The 17,099-nt window shown below is 50.9% G+C and overlaps 1 protein-coding gene across 1 annotated transcript in view; it reads right to left on the minus strand.

The window, feature by feature from the left end:
• LOC128900131 (tetraspanin-15-like) overlaps nt 1-11,478 on the minus strand; it is a 54,900-nt gene extending 43,422 nt beyond the window's left edge. The window contains exons 1-2 of the mRNA XM_054180911.1: nt 11,288-11,478; nt 3,108-3,293 (exon numbers count right to left, since the gene is read on the minus strand). Coding sequence (XP_054036886.1) covers nt 3,108-3,293; nt 11,288-11,374 — 273 coding nt within the window. The 5' untranslated portion in view covers nt 11,375-11,478. The remainder of the gene's footprint in view (nt 1-3,107; nt 3,294-11,287) is intronic.
• Between the last annotated feature and the right edge of the window lie 5,621 nt (nt 11,479-17,099).

Consider the following 17,099-nt stretch of genomic DNA (forward strand, 5'->3'; position numbering starts at 1 on the left):
CAGTCTCCCACACCTCGAGAGGCTGCCGCACGAGAGAGGATGGCCCACAGTGAAATCCCCTGTGAATTCCTGGTAGGAGCACCCACTTTTGGGTCCTGGATGGAAACGCTGATGTATTTCACAGACAATTCCAACCTAAAAACAACCGAGAAGTCCCGGCACGGCCGCGTGGTTTTGCCAATATGACCATGAGCAGGTAGAGCACAAGAGAGCACCAAGTAATTCGGCGCCATAAAACCATGCCAGCAGCAAGGGTCTTCCCAGTGCAGCCCAGTTTCACCGGGGAACTGCTTTCAGATACAAGGATAAAGCACTTTTGCTGGGATAAGCTGCATCTCCACCAGGAAAACACTCATCCAAGGTTGCTCCCCTGCAGACCTGCTACCCCTTTGAGCGGGCAAGTCCTCCATGGCTCATCCAAGGTGGCAGAGCAAGCCAGAGGTGGACATGCAAACCCACGCTCGTGGCCGGGGCTCTCAGAAATGATCTTTAAGTCTGGTTTTTTTGTCCGCTCTGAGCTTGCAATGCTATTTCCTACGAGAAGAGGCGGCATTACGCTTTTCATCTCCGCGCAGACCAGAAATACCTCCCGTATTTGCGCGCCTGGGCAATGCCTGCGCGAGGAACACCCTTATTCATCTCCTCATCGAGAGCATTTCCAAAATGCTTCACTCCCTTTGTGCTCTCCTCCTGGTGCTGATGCCCATCAAGCTGAATATATCCCTGGGGAAAACAGCATTTCAGCTCCGAGACTGGGAATTAGGCTGGATCCATTAGCAGAAACGGACGGTGGTTTAGTGGATTCATGGTTTCGTGGTGGACTTGGCAGTGCTAGGTCAACGGTTGGACTCGATGATCTTAAAGGTCCTTTCCAGCCTAAAGGATGCTACGATTCTATGAAATACCACCTAATTTATCTGCTCCTGGAAAACAGATAATTAATGCAGCATCGGGGCAATTGTGGTGCTCTGCAGCCAGCTAAAGGCAGGCGAGGAGCCTTGAGTAACCCTAAAAACCCACCACCCAGAACCTATTTCGACCCACGAGACAAACATCCCCTTTCCTATATCCTAGCCAAAAGGGACGCAAGTGTTATTGTGCGCGATGACTTGCACGAGTATCGCTTTATTTATTCCACATGGCAGGCGTGAAGCTGCTTATATCCACGGGGAGAAAAAAGCCAACCCAAAATGGGCAGGATTATTTCTTTCTCTCAGCCGTGCCCATCGCAGAATTGATTCGGCCGACAACCTGTGAAATACAGCTAATGAGCTTGGGTTTCTGTCGCCCTGAGTCGCTCCAAGGATGAGATTTCCTACCCTCTGATGTGTCAATTTTCCACTTCCAAATTCGGTCCGGGTTTGTGGAAACAGAGTATTAGCCGTGATTCATGAGTATTAGCACAGAAAGAAAAATATAATCGGAAATCTGAAGTGCTTATCCTTCTTTGGACTCAGCTGAGATAGAGCGAATACAATACCGTACAGCTTTAAAAGCAGACAAACAAGAACGAAGACAAAATGTTCCCCACCAGCAACATCACTTTCAGCTTTGGTGGAAAAATATTTTCTGGGCTTAGAAACTACAGAGCTTTGCCAGTTGCTTTGCCGGAGAGGAAAAAGAGGATTATCTGTTAGAAGTATAACTGAGTCCAGGCGAATGCCCCCTGCTCTCATTTAGCATCCAAACCGAAGGAAACAAGTCAGTTGACAGGGAATTAATGAAAAATTAATTTTTAAGCAAGCACGCTGTCAGGGCTATTGAAACACCACAAGTATCACTCGGACGGGATGTCTCCGGCCACCACTTGGAGACTCCTCCAAACACGCGGGGTCGGGAGGCAGCTCTCGACGGGAGCAGGCGGTACCACGCCGCAACGGAGATGCGATGGGAAACCTCTTCTGCTCGCTCGCTGCCCAGCCTTGACCCTTACGGTCGGGCCGGATGATCTGAAAGGTCCCTTCTAACCTAGGCGATTTGGCGATTCTATGGTTTTATGACCCCAGCAACCTTCCCAAGGGCAACGCAAACAGCCACCCCTTCGCAGGTGGCACAAACCCAGACGTATCGAAAAAGCAACGATAATTTCATCTGCTCATACAGAAGCAAAGACAATATTGGTTTTCCAATTCAGGCTCCCACCTGCATTAATTGGAAATGCAAATGACGAGCAATTTTTAAAAGCAATATTGCAAGCCGGTACAAGTGAGTGCTAGCTACCCGGAGCGTTTGATTTTTATAAACCAATCAACCCAAACCAGTGGGAGATGAAGGTGTTATGCAAACCCTTAGCACTCAAGGCACGCGTGAGCCGGCAGGAAGGCTCCGTGGACCAGCACGGATTATTCATCCGAAAGCAACTTGTTCACCGAGGGAGCGTCGGATGCAGCCCAAGAGCCAAGAGAGCTGTCACGGAGCTCATCAATGGGCGTTGGCCCTGAGCGCGATGGAAGAGCTTCGCTCCCATCTGAATGGAGGGAATGGATTATAATCCAGCTCCTCGCTGGGGGCAGAGGTGTTATCCCAGAGCAAGGGCAGAGATAAACTGCAGGAAGGATGCGTGGTCGGATGCTCAATGCACCGACAAAAGCCCTGGAAAGCAGGTTAGGAGTGAACAGCTTTGCCCTGGTGTTCTGGATCTCTTCCAGTTTGGATTTCAAAAGTAATTTTTCCCTCTGCTAAGAACTCCTTCGCAAAAGGAAATGAAGCTATTTTCTATCGGCATTGTCACAGCTAAAATAAACTTAACAGTGGAGAGTTTGCTGCACCAGAGATGGGATCTCAGCCCCAAATATAACTCCCTTGTTACCCCCGGAGGAAGGCAGCAGTGCTTCCCGCAGGTGTCCAGAGGCATTCAGCCATGGATAACAGGGAAATTAGGGTGCCAGCTCTGCAATTTAAATACATCCTCTCCCCATTACCCCTCCGCTGGTTCATGGCTGAGCTGAAAACACCAAGCAGTCACATCAGGAGAGCATTTAAATCCAGGAAGGGGCACACTGTCACTGTAAGTCATGATGGTGACTCGTTATGATACATTAATTTTCCCCCTTGCGATCACCCAGACGGTCCCGAGGGCTGCACAGGGAGCGCGGTAACAGCCTTACCGTCTTCAGCAGCGTCCGGTTGTCCCTGAGGGACCCCACCATGCCCACAAAGGAGACGCCGAACATGGTGAAGCCCAGCAGGAGGAGGATGATGGCCGGAGCCAGGAAGATCCCTTCCAAGGTTTTGTGCTTCTGTCTCTCCACTTCGGCGTAAATCCCAACGCACAGGATCACGAGGCCGAGGATCTGCAAGGGAAGCACGGGATGGGATTCAGACGCCTGCGGGGAAAAAGCAGAGGCTTCGAGGGAGAGGCGGAGGTTGAAGATGTCCCAGATGGCCAAGGAAAACCCACCCAACTCCAGGCCATTTACCACCCAATCCCAAATGGTGCCATCAGCGCTCATCCCCTTTGCTCAAGGCTGGGCTGCTCTCCCTCTGGCTGGGAAGGGGAGGTATAACTGCAGCGCGATCAATGCAGCTGGACAGGTTTTGCCAGGTTTTCCCTCTCCCCTCCCTTCATGGTCTGTCTGGATGCTCAGCTTGGCCCTTGCCTTGGGTTTGATAGTCATTAAGACCCACAGCCCACCCTCCCAAACGCCACCTTGAGACAGCACAACCCCCAAAACCGTTCATTTCCCTCCAGCATTTTTACACCTGGCGTGAGCACCGGCTCCACACCCAAACCCACAGCTCGCCCTCCCTTCACACACCGGCACCGGCTATTCGAAACAAAGCTAACGGCACCGTTACGAAGCGCTTTTGATCCCTGGATGAAAAGTGCCATAAAGAAAAGCAACGGATTATTTATGACAACCTTCTTCCCCTCTCTCCCCCTTCAATGAAACAGCTCTGGTTGAAAAAGAGAGCCTAACGATGCCGGGATAAAGCAAGGTTCCGCAAAGGGCTCTTTACGTCCCTTCAGCTCCTTCAACATCAAAGCCAGCACCGCGATCCCAAGCGTTTGGTGCTGTCAGGAGCCGTTCGCATCGCGCCCGTCGGCCCCGCGGTGCAGCCGGTGCCGAGCTGACACCTGAAAAGGTCAGCGAGGAAAACGAGGAGCATCCGGAGATCTTTTCATGTTGCTTTTTGCTGCCCTCCCCACTCCAAATGGCAGCGGGAGCCTCCTGGGGGAAAGCCCCCAGCCACAGACGCTCGAACTCAAAAACCTACATCTCCAACAAGGAGAAAAAAATGCCTTTTTTTTTTTTGCTCCTTTTCCATCATTTTCTCCTTTTCTACCTGTCCTCGTTTGAGGACTGGCCACTGAGACGAATGACACCATCGCTTCCACCTTTCCAAAAGGCTTCGTTGCTCCTAACGAGTTTGCTCGAACTCCTCCTGCTAATTCACACCAAACCCTTAATTTTCATGCACAATCTTAGCTTTTTTAGGGGGAGTTTATTTATTTTTTTTCCTTCTCCACTCCGCCTGGACACCATTTCTGGTGTGGTTTTGGGGCTAGTTTATGTCTATCAATCACTGTCCGCTTCCAGGCTCCAGCTCATCTCTAAAGGAACTGAAATTTCTCAGAAAGTGAAATTTAGCCTCGTGATATTTTAGTTATTCGAAACTACACAGACAGGCCTATTTCTATTAACAGGCTTTTAATCACAGTTTCATCCTTATACTCTATTTTAAGCGTCAGGTTGGTGCGTTGGGATTAGGTTTGATTTAATGTTTCTCTCTTATACGGTGTCCCAGGAAATACATTTGGCTTTGAAGGCGGGGGGTAGACATTAATGCACACCCTGCTAATCCCCGCCGTTCCTCCTGCGTGCCAATCAGAAGCACTTTCTCCGTTTTAATTAATCCATCTGCGATGCGAGCGAGGGAAGAGATCACGGGAAGCGCAGGGAGCAAAGCCGGGAGGGGGGTCGAGGGCTGGATGCTCGAGGGGCTGAGGGAGCAGCGTGCATGGGAAGGGCTTCACCTGCCAGCGGGGGAGAGAAACCCAGGAGGGTTTGCAGGATGGACACGTGAATTGCATACAAATAGTTTTTCCAGGGCTGAAAGTATCCTTGAAAAATTTAAAATACGTGGCGTGCACGAGGCTGCTGTAGGATGGTGCTGGTCCTTCCTCCAGCATCGCCACGGCCATGACTTTGGCAGGGAAACCCCCACCAGTGCCACGCTAACACCCCTCTTGTTCGGAGCGGGGCACGCACCGCTTATTTGCCATGCAAAGGCAATGGGGAAATGCAAACGCAGTGGGGAAAAGGCGCTGCACGGCATGCGGAGATACTGACAGAAACCCAGGCCATGCTGCATGGCGTCTTTTGGGTTTCATGGCTTGGAAAAGGCCACATGCGATTTATGGGCAAGCAACTCAAACTAGTCCCTGGGAGTAACCGTCATAGAATGGTTTCGGTTGGAAGGGACCTTAGAGATCACCCAGTGCCACCCCCTGCCCTGGGCAGGGACACCTCCCACCAGCCCAGGTTGCTCCAAGCCCCGGCCAACCTGGCCTTGAACCCCTCCAGGGATGGGGCAGCTACAGCTTCTCTGGGCAACCTGGGCCAGGGGCTCACCACCCTCACAGCAAACAATTCCTTCCCCAGATCTCATCTCAATCTCCCCTCTGTCAGTGTAAAACCCTTCCCCCTCGTCCCATGGTTCCCCTCCCTGCTCCAGAGTCCCTCCCCAGCTTTCCTGGAGCCCCTTTAGGGACTGGAAGGGGCTCCAAGGTCTCCCCGGAGCCTTCTCTTCTCCAGGCTGAACCCCCCCAGCTCTCTCAGCCTGTCCCCACAGCAGAGGGGCTCCAGCCCTCCCAGCATCTCCGGGGCCTCCTCTGGCCCCGCTCCAACAGCTCTGTGTCCTCCCAATGTCCCCAGCGCTGGAGGCAGCACTGCAGGGGGGTCTCTCCCGAGTGGAGCAAAGGGGCAGAATCCCCCCCCTCGCCCCGCTGCCCACGCTGCTGGGGACGCAGCCCAGGCTGCGGGGAGTTTCTGGGCTGCCAGCGCACTTTGCCGGGTTGTGTTGAGCTTCTCATCCACCAACACCCCCAAGCCCTTCTCCTCAGGGCTGCCCTCCAGCCGTTCTCCGCCCAACCTGGATTCTAACAAGCAAATATTGAGCTGATCCACCGGAATTTTTTGGCGCTCTCCTTTCTTAGCTCTTCGTTTAAAAGGTCACCCGGCCCCTTGCAACCTGCTTTGCCAAGGGTTTAGTGCTGCCGGCTGGACCCCCAACCCATGTCCACACCCCGACATCTAAAAACCACCCTCCAATTAAAAAAAGAAGAAGAGCTGGTTCTACTCACAGCAGCTTAAAAGCACAAGAAAGCATCTTGAAAAGCCACACACACCTTGCGGAAGGGAATGGATATACTGGCACATCTCCCAGCAAAGGCAGATTGCAAAGAAAGGCTTGCTGGAGTTTAATGAGTTTTGGAAGGAGGAGCAGATAGCGCTGCTGCTGCAGAGGGAGTTGGATGGAAAATAGCTGGGGAGAAAGACCAGCATTCCCTGAAAAGCAGCATTTCTCTGCAAAAAACGATGGGTTTGGAACAAAGTGGCGACATCAACGTCTTTGCCAGGACCTATCCAGCACCGTAAAAAACTGCAAGGGGAATAACCATGTCTTTCATGAAAAACCTGATCATCCCATCCCCCTTCAGCCGCAGATGAGCATCAAAAGCAGCAGGAAAAGTTCGCGGCGCGCCTCGCGAAGCCTGCCTGCCCTGCTTGTCACCACCGGCTTTCTCGGGGAGAGGAGGGTGCTTTTGCCGTACGAATTCAATCAGCACAGATATTTTTGATTCCCGGCGCCACAACCCTTGCCTACCACCCACGCTCGATGACACAGTAAAGCACATAATGAAGTTTGGTGGTAAATCCTCTCTAGTTACACATTAATTGCCCAGTGATCGCCTTAATACAGTGCAAACCCCAGGCCAGACAGCAGCCGGTAATTACGACTGCTCCGCAATGCATCTAAGAGTAAAAGCAAATCTGCGCTTACCCTCTAACGAGAGGATGATTACCCCGTTTCCGTATGACAATAACCACACGATTGAACCCTTGCTGCGGGGAAAGCCAAGGGGGCGGCCGCAGCTCCGCCAGACGGTGCGATGAAGGCGTCCTGCGTCAATTCGCCTCTTACAAACTGGGAAGAAACCCACCTTCGGGTTTTCATTTCTGCCCTGCTTGATTGTAGGGCTCGGTGGAGTCTTGTCGGAGCTCAGTGGGCAGGGGATGGAAGGCAGCGAGCAGCCGCCCCGGGACGTCCAACCTCCATTCCCACCCCAAAAAAGGATCCCCGTGACGCGCTCTCCTCCCTCCCTCCCATTTTCCTGCATGGATAAAGCTGCAAACTGGAATTTCTCAGCCTGATACAAGCTGCTAGGACCGACCCATCCCCACCTTCGCGGCCCATTTCCAAAGCTGTTTTGCTCCAACCTCGTCTCTTCTTAGTGGGATATAGAGATGCTGGTTTTCCTCTCCAGGAATTTCTCCATCTAATGGCAAGGAAAGAGCTGGCGGGGGGAGTTGGGGACCTGGGAGGGAGAAGAGCTAAAGGTGGAAATCCCTGGTGGAAATCCCTGTCCCACTGATCGCAAAGTCATTTTGAGACCTGGAGGTCAAAAAGTGGGATGAAATGCAATTAATGAATAGAAAATAATAAAATACACAGCTCTGATGATGCCGGCAGGGTTTGGTGGGTGCCAAACGAGTGCCTTGAGCTCACAGCTATCCCAGAGGTGAGACAGGGAGTTTGCAAAGCTGTCTTCAAGCCACAGGCTCTCTGGTGCTTGTGACTGCTTCTCCGTCCTTACGTGACTTGGCTTTGGCACAGAGGCAGCCACCCGATGTGAACAAGTGACGTCCATAGTCCTACCAGTGCTACCAAGAGACACATACGGTCCTACCCTGTCCTAAAAACCACAGAATCACAGGATGGTTTGGGTTGGAAGGGACCTTAAAGAGCATCTAGTTCCAACCCCCCTGCCCTGGGCAGGGACACCTCCCACCAGCCCAGGTTGCTCCAAGCCCCGGCCAACCTGGCCTTGAACCCCTCCAGGGATGGGGCAGCCACAGCTTCTCTGGGCAACCTGGGCCAGGGGCTCACCACCCTCAGAATGAAAAATTCCTTCCTAATATCTCATCTCAATCTCCCCTCTGTCAGTGTAAAACCCTTCCCCCTCGTCCCATGGCTCCCCTCCCTGTGCCAGAGTCCCTCCCCAGCTTTCCTGGAGCCCCTTTAGGGACTGGAAGGGGCTCCAAGGTCTCCCTGGAGCCTTCTCTTCTCCAGGCTGAACCCCCCCAGCTCTCTCAGCCTGTCCCCACAGCCCTCGGAGCATCCCACTAAAAATCCCACCAAATACCTAAGAGATGCCACATTTCCCTTGTCCAAGGCCCAAAAGACCCAAGTAATGGGAGTTCCCCATAGCCACCAGCAGAGCAAATGGCCACCACGAATCCAAGGGGACATTAACACGGCCAAGGCAGAGCAACCTTGAAGCCTGCCAAGGGCCAAGCGGCAGATACGGCTCATTCCAGGGTGAACGGCATTAATTGGATGAGTCAACGCCGCGCTAACGCAAGGCAATAATTTCTCCTTATTCGGGAACACCAAAAAGTCATGACGACGGTGGCTTCAAGCCCACGCAGACCCCAGCAGCCAGATTCCGTGAGTCAGAACCACGGTCCGGGCAGGAGCCGGGCCACCACTTCGTTCTCCATCCAAGATGGCCAGAGGTGCAAAATTAAGGGCAAAACTCTCATTTTTCAAATCCCCAGCTCACAGCAGTATCATTCTTCCCAGCTTTTGAAGACCCGTCTGCCTTCAAATTAGCAGACAGGGCACTCCTGCTCCTCCTCAGAAGGTTTTATTGTAACGCGCAGGCGAGAAACCGTGATATAGAAAGCGCTGAATGCTTTTAGTCATTAAAAGATAGAATCACAAGATTAATAACACAGCGATTAAATACATCGTATAATGCTTAACTGCTGACGGTAGGTAGGAATGTAAAAAAAATACGCTATTATAAGGGTCAATTAAAAGAGCAGTTTTCAACTTTATGGGAAAAGTGAGAAAAGGAAAGAAGCATTTCTTTTTCAAAAGAAAACTTCAAATCCATGCTCTGCTGAACCCTCGACAACGAGGATTAAACCTGCCTGTATAAAACCAGCAGGTCCAACCGCGATGCTCGAACATCTCTGCCGTTTGCTCCGTATTTGGTTTAAAGGCACTTTCTGGCTTATCCCACACTCCTTTACTGATTTTTCCCCACCTAAAAACACCTGCTTGCATTACAGGAAAGCACTGGGAAGGATCTAGCGGCATTAGAAACGGTTTTCTGCAGCCTGGGCCAACCCTACTCTAGAAAACCACGATCAATCTCACCCCAAACCTCCTTGATCCTTCCTGATGAACCAACTCCAAGTCTTATTCCACTGAATTTTTCTCCAGGGAGGTTAAATTTTTGAAGTTTTCATGAGAAGTTCCTACACAATCGTTATTTTTTTTTTTTTTTAATCAAGTGCATTTGGCCAAAGAGAAACCCAGCCCCGGTCGCGTCTGGTTAATGAGGCTTTGAAGGGTTCGGCAGCACCGTTGAATTAATTTGGCAGCAACGTGGGCAAATGAGGCCAGAAGTAGGTCAGGCAGCTGAAGAGCTCGCAAGGAGCCACGCGATCCGTACGGATTCAGTGGGGCAACATCCCCGCGCAAGGACCACCCCAGGGCTGAAGGCGGGCTGGGTCGGAACAATTCAAAATGGCTTTTTTGCAGCTATTTCCCAGTCGCCGGGAAATTGTTGAGGCTCATCTTGCCAGGATGCCCCAACTGAGCCCCTCCCACCCAAATCCCCCAGCAATTAATAAGCATCTGGTATCGAGATTGTGGGCGTGCATCCCGTGGTTAATCTACGTCTGCAAAGCGCAGCCCCGACCTGGGTTCAGCTTAGTTGGGAGAAAAGCAAAACCCGGTCCCTCTTCCCCAACCACACAGCTGCTTTCTGGGAAACCTCAAGCCAGGCGAAACTCAGCTCTTTTGAGAAACCAAAACTACAGCGACGGGTTTTCCCACAGATTAATTCTGCCAGCAAAAATACTGCGCTATCCTTACCCAAAACTCAAACTGCAGCTACAAAGGGGTTACAAAATCTGGACTATTTTTCATCTCGCCGGGTGCGGTGGGAGTCCCATGAGGGTACTGGCCACCCCGTGGGAGATATTGGAGTCTCCTCTTCCCTCGGGAGCCTTCCTACCCAGCAAGCCACAAGGAAATCAGTAAGATACTTGACAAAAAAAAAAACAAACCCACTTTTCCTTATTCTCATTCATGCCCTGGGATGGGCACAAGTCACTCGGCGCAGCGGGACAAGGGGCTTCGCCGTCCCCAGCTAGTGAGGGCAAGCGCTGCCCTCCCAATGAGCTCATTCATTAAAATAAAGAAATAAATAAATAAGGAAACAGAAAGCATTTTCCAACTCTGCCGGTCACCCCATTTACCCTTCGCAGCCTGCGTGGGAACTCGCGCAGATAGTTCTGCAATTACACCCATGCAATTAGCCAACACGTACCACCATAGGTGCCCAGCGGGCAGCCGTGCAAGGGGGAAAGATGATTAATTAGACCTCGAGAAGAAATATCTGGAAATATGAACCGGAGTCCCCAAAAGTAACCCCAGGAAAGTGCTAATTCCGCATTAACTGAGGAGTCACAGCCCCCAAAGGGACAGGGAATTTCTTGCTTCCCCCTCCCCTGCTCTGACACGTGTTTGCACCTCCCGGGTGCCGGGGAAGCCTCGTCCCAGTTGTAGCTCAATGATTCAAAACCGCTTAAAAACAAGCTTTAATTTTGCCTCTTAAAAATAACCAACCTGGCTAAAATACCCGCCAGGTGATGTCTGCTTTTGTGCCTTGTCCCTATGGAACGATGTAAAGGCAACGGCCGAGAGGGGCAGGGGGTCCGGGTGGCCCAGTGGGTCCTCGCGTGGTGAAAACATGAAATTTCCCTGTTTATGCCTCAAAATGTGACTCGCCGCCTCCAGGGATTTGCAAGAGCGGCTCTGGGGAAAGGGAGGTGCTCTTAAATCCACCAAAACCTGCAGTTTTGCCCACGATTGCCCGTTTTGGACCCAGCACGAGGGGCTTCGCCGCACCAGGTTTTCCCCGTGAGAATTTGATGCTTTGGAAGGGGAAATTTCCACAGTGCACAGTAAAATCCAACCCAGGGGGGTGGTGTGGCGGAGGGAAAAACACCAGGAAGGACAGAAAAGCAACCGGAGCACCTACCGAGAAGAGGGTGGCGTAGGTGGACAGGGCAAATTTGATGCTGTAGTAATAAAGGTGGGAATTTCGGCACTCGGAGGCTTGAGCCATCCTTGAAGCTCCAGCCAGAGGGGTTTGCTCGCTGCCCGCCGGCCCTTCCCAGCTCCGGCCGGCTCCTGCCCTCCGCCGCGGAGCCGCAAAAGCACCCACATGCACACGGGGAAGCCTTGAACTTGAACTGCTGGCTCCAACTTCCGCCTGGCAGGAGCGGAGAGCAATTAGAGGGAAGGCAGCAGCGGCACAAAGCGGCCGGCGTTAACCCTTTACTGAGTTCGTTGCTTGGGTTCCGCAATAGCAAAGCTCCGTTTAAACGGCTTTACTCCAAAAAAAAAAAAAAAAAAATCAATGTAAGCAAATTTTTAACAACAGACATATTGCAATCAGGGCCAGATGTGGAGTATTTTTGTAACAACACTCTGGTATTGCGGATTTCAGTGTATTTTTCTTACATCGGCGTTGACTTCCATCCACAGCTGCTCAACATTTTTGTTCACTTTTCATTACTGTAACGGTAGAGGCACAAGAAAGTTGAAGTGTCTGCTCCGGGAATGATTCCCAAAGTTTGGTCAGCAGGGCAAAATGTTGCCTCCCCGATGACAGCGACGTGCGATAACCTCAGCACAACGTTCACAGCTTTCTGCTCACGCGTTACTCATCTTAGAATGGATGATAACTCTTCCGGTTGGGTTCTTTCTGTCCTTCTGCTGTTGAAGGCGAACAGGGTCCATTAAAAAAGAGACAAAAATACTAGTTTCTGGCATTCATGGTACGCAGCATTTGTTTACAACAGTCATTGCCATGACTAAGCTTGTGATGGATCCTTCTTGATTGCTCTGGAACTCGGGGAAGTAAGAAAGTTTTATTTTGTCGTAAATAAGGTCTATTAGTCAGGTGCTGTAATCACACAAGCATTTCTAAAGATGTTAATTGAAGTTAAGACTGGACATTAGGAAAAGGTTCTTCACGAAGAGGGTGGCCGGTCGCTGGAAGAGGGTCCCCAGGGAAGTGGTGATGGTACCAATGATCCTTATGGGTCCCTTCCAACTTGAGATATTCTAGGATTCTTGGAAGTATTTAAAAGACACATAGACATAGTGCTTAGAGATATGGCTTAGTGATGGTTTTTGTCAAAGCTGGGTTGATGGTTAGACTCGATGATCTGAAAGCTCCCTTCCAACCCGGGTAAATCCTGTGGTTCTATGATAGAGCCCATTCCAATCCTGCAGCAGCAAAGGGTGAAGTGGCAGCTCAAAATCCATCAAGATCGGGGACGAACGTCCCCCAGACAGTTGCTCGGAGCCCAGGACCGGAGAGCGATGTCCAGATTTACCTGTCGTAGCTCCCTACTGCGAGCAACGCCTCCCTTCCGACACCACCTTGAGCCGCCCGGCGCTCGCGTGAGAAGGAAAAAGGAAAGAGAAATGATTCCACCCGGGCTCGGGGAGGTGTAACGCGTGAAAGAAAGGGAAGTGGAGCAAGAAACCTGCACGGGGAGATCGCACAGCTCCTGGAAGGGTTTGTACGTCCGTATAAACATAGTACTAGAGAGCGTAAAAGTGGTGTTTAATAAAAAGAGGAGCTTGGAAAAGCCGCGTCTGCAGTCTCTGGCAATGCAGGGCAGCACCCTTCATTTCCGCAGCCCGACTCAGCGCGGATCAGAGACGGGAAGAAAAAGCGGCCACTCGGCTCGCGGCCTGGGAAACGTTTTAAAAACCCCCAGCTCTTGGGAGGAAGGTGCTGCTTCTCTCCGCAGGAGCCGAATGGAGAATTTCGAGCAAGGTTTGAAGAAATAATGGCGAGCCAGGGCTGCGCCCGAAGAGGTGGGAGCTGTATTTACCCGGCTCTTAGCAGACAGCGAGCGATTCAGGGCAGCAGAAGAGATCGCATCCCTTGACTTTTACAAGCGTACAAGCTGCAAGGGCGAGAGCAGAGATGGGCTGAGAGTTACATGAAGAGTTACATGATTTTCAGTGGCCAGCAGATCCCAAATACTGAGGCTATTACACTTCAGGACACAATAACGGGGCAAAACCGTCCCAAAGTGTCCCAAAAATGCCATTTCTAGACATGGTTTCTCTACAGCCAGCTGTCATCAGGCTGAACGAGCAAAGAGAGCAGTCAACTTTTCTCCACTTTTTTTTTTTTAAATTAATCCACTAATGAACTTAGAGAGTGTTGGAGCCTGATTTATACCAGCGCTTTCCATTTTGCTGACACCCAATGCAGCTGGTGCCGAGATGACCCGCGCAAAGGAAGAAAAGAGCGACAGCATCGCCCGCGCGGAGCATCCCTTTTTACCAACCTTTGCTTGAAATAAGGAACCCCAACACCCAGTGTTGAGCCAGAGACATCTGGGGAGAGGAACAACGCGTTTCCTCCGCCTTTTCTTTCCTTTTTGAAGGACGCAGCAGCCAGAACAGTTAATTCAAAACAAAAATGATTTTTTCTTTGTTTTTCTAACCTCATACCATCAGGTTTGACTGGGCACCAGTACGAGGATCACAGGTCTTATTTTCAACTCATTGCGCAGAGAAATTTTGGCATTTGGTGACTAACCCTCTGTGCATTCGCCTATTTATGTAATATGCTTTTCTTCGCTTTAATTCACAAGTCAACTCTGCGTGCAAAAGAGCAAGAGCATTTCCCGACAAAACCAGGCCGTGACACAGCTCGGGGATGTCCGAAGCAGCAGATTTAAACCATCGGGTCCTTAAATAATGCTCAACGTTGCCTAAAATTTCCACATTAATTTGAAATCACCTTTAAGAGAACGATTCACCGTAAAACTTTGGTTCCTCCCAGGTTTTAGCAGCAGTTTCAGGCTCTCTCCCCTTCAGCTCTGGATCCCCAGCAAAGCCCAACCCTCCGGAATAAATCAGGCCAGAACGCCGCGAGCGCATCCCAGGCTCTACCCCCACTTCCTCATCAGCCAGTAATTAACACCCAATATTCCGCAAGCGGTTAATTACGCCATACAACTCATCACTAAAAGAAAAAAAAAACACCAAAAAACAACCGAGATTTTTTTCGCCTGCAGGGATGGGAACAGCAATAAAACTCTCCGGCTACTTCCATACGACATATTAATGCACTCAAGAAAGGAGAAATCTGCTTTTGCAGCGCTGATTTTTGGTGTCACTCAGCCCGGGAGGAGCGCTAGTGCAGGGACACAGCAAATCCCATGTTTTCTTATTTACCTTAAAAATGCCTTAATTTAAAAAAAAAAAAAAAAACAAAACAAAAACCAACAAACACATCTGCAAAAGCAGCACCAGGTCCCTCTCCCAGCTCCCACCCCCCCAGGCACCAGCAATAATTCAGCATTTTCCCCAGCAAGCTCCAACCCCCTTCAATTAAACATCCAGAGATCTTTAAATTTGACTTTTTTTTTTTTTTCTTTCCCCTCCTGCAAGCAAATAAGATTTTATACCATGCTTTCCTTTCTGCAAAAGAGATGATAAAGGATAAGCGCTTTTCTGGCGGCGCAAATGCATACAGATGCTGCTTACATCCAGAGAGATGCACTTAGAGACGAGTAGACAGGACCTTAAATCATCCATTTATTTATACTAACGTTACCGTAATGGACGGATAATGCACAAGCCCTGCCGGACACGAGGGAGCAGCAGGCAGAGCTTTTAAAAAGCTTACCATTGAATTGAATAAATTCTGCAAGCCAAATTTAAACAGGACTCAGAACTTTGCGGGACTGACCGTCGCTCTGGTGTGATGCTCTGGGGGTACGGAGGGAGCGAGGAAGGGCAATGGGAACAGGGCGGGGGGGTTTAAATCTGGAATATAGTGGTTTTTTTTTTTTTCTCCTCTGGCAACACTGCCGGAGCTGGGGGAAGGTCATAAAGTGGCTTCACGCACAGGCAACGAGCAAGCCCTTATTTAGGGGTTTTAATCATTAACCGGACACTGCTTCTGGCAGCGTCAGGGCCACGCAATCATTAACTGCAGGAAGAAATGACTCAGCCAGCGTTTGACGCTCGGGACTGACGGGGACCGGTCAAACCACCGGACATCCACCAGCGGGCAAAATTTGGGGGTTTGGAGCCCTTTGGAGGGGCGATGCTGCTGATGGAGGAATGTTTTCCACCGGCAGAGCCCTGTCCCCCTCCAATACCCAGAGGATGGGGGATTCCCTTCCCACCCCACAAATCACCCCAGGCTTTACAGGCAGAAAGTCTCCTGTAATAATCCAGTAAAAGCAAAAACCGAGGCTGCGGGAAAATGTTCTAAACCCTCCGAAGCGCCAAGCCATGCTATTAAGGTGCCCTCGGTGGTGCTTCGAGCAGCTCTGCATGCAGCCAGCATACCAAGCGCCTTCAATAAAGATGCTACTTCTTCCCCCCAGCGGGGCTCCCCGGCATATTAATTGCAAATCACTGGCAGGACGAGTTCGACCAGCCCAGGCACCCGACTGCCGCTCATCTTTGCCAGCCGTACCTTCGCAGGTGAAATTTTGCCCCCCAGAAGCACGGGGAGGACACCAAGCAGGGTTTGTCGGTGCTTTGGGGTAAGGAGGGGACCCAGCTGGCCCCATGCACCAGCAGAGATGAGCCCTGTGCAGGCAGCCAGAGAGGGAAAAAAGGGCTTTGGGGAGCTTTTGGGCTCTATATTTCATGGACAAATAACCAAATCTGGGGCCTGGTGGAGATTTAGGCAATTATTTTGCTAAGCTGCTAGACAGAAGTGGCTGCTGCACAGTGCCTGCTCTATACTGGGTCCCTGCTCCAACCCTTGGCCCAAACTAGGCAGCCTGGGCTCTCCCTTAGCTGCACCCAGGACTGGGTGAGCCAAAAAACCTCCTCAGCAGCCCCAAAATTCATGTAAATGGGATAGAAAGGGCCAGTTTGCAGCTGGAAGTACCAAGGCAACAGCCAGCATTTGCTGCTTCAGTGCCTGGCTTCACTGCCTTAACGATGGCCGTTGCATCAATTAATTAGCGAGGCTTTTCACAGGATCCCGCTGCAATTCCCCAGAGCCAAGTTAGGACTGGGAAGCGCTAATTTCGTCAGCCCAGGCAGGCCGAGGGCTGCCCACGTGGATCCATCCCATCCTCTGGGAGCCGGGCAAACAGCCGCCCACCGCGGCCTCGCTCCATCCTTCTTCAGAGGGACCCAAGAGCACCCAAAAGACGATCCTGCCAACTGATTTAACACTTACTTCCATGAAAGGCAGCGCTGCCGCCCCTCTCATCTGCGCTCCTTTTGCGTGCTGAACGTCCTACAAGGGGAAAAAGTTTTGCAGCTGAACAGTAAAATGGGTGTAAGTGACAAACTCCCTCCTCCACTCCCGCAGCCTCAGGCTGTCAGACCACATCACGCCGCGTTTGGTTTCACTCCCTGTCATACCAGAACCGCAGAAAGCAAAAGTTTTACTCATCCCTGCACCTTCATTAGCAATTATTTGTGCTAAACTTAACTCCATGTGCAAGCTTTGTTGTGGGATTCCTAAAGGCTTTAACTGACCATTTTTGCCTGTGCCTTTCAGCGTTGTGATTCCTGTTGGTGCAAGACTCCGCGCTAGGAAGAATTCCTTGTTTAAAAGCACAGGGGCTTGTCTTCTCATGACAAATCCACAGAATCACAGAATCACAGAATCACAGAATCACAGAATCACAGAATCACAGAATCACAGAATCACAGAATCACAGAATCACAGAATCACAGAATCACAGAATCACAGAATCACAGAATCACAGAATCACAGAATCACAGAATCACAGAATCACAGAATCACAGAATCACAGAATCACAGAATCACAGAA

This window comes from Rissa tridactyla, chromosome 20 (genome assembly GCF_028500815.1).
Source record: "Rissa tridactyla isolate bRisTri1 chromosome 20, bRisTri1.patW.cur.20221130, whole genome shotgun sequence".
NCBI classification, from domain to species: Eukaryota; Metazoa; Chordata; class Aves; order Charadriiformes; family Laridae; genus Rissa; species Rissa tridactyla.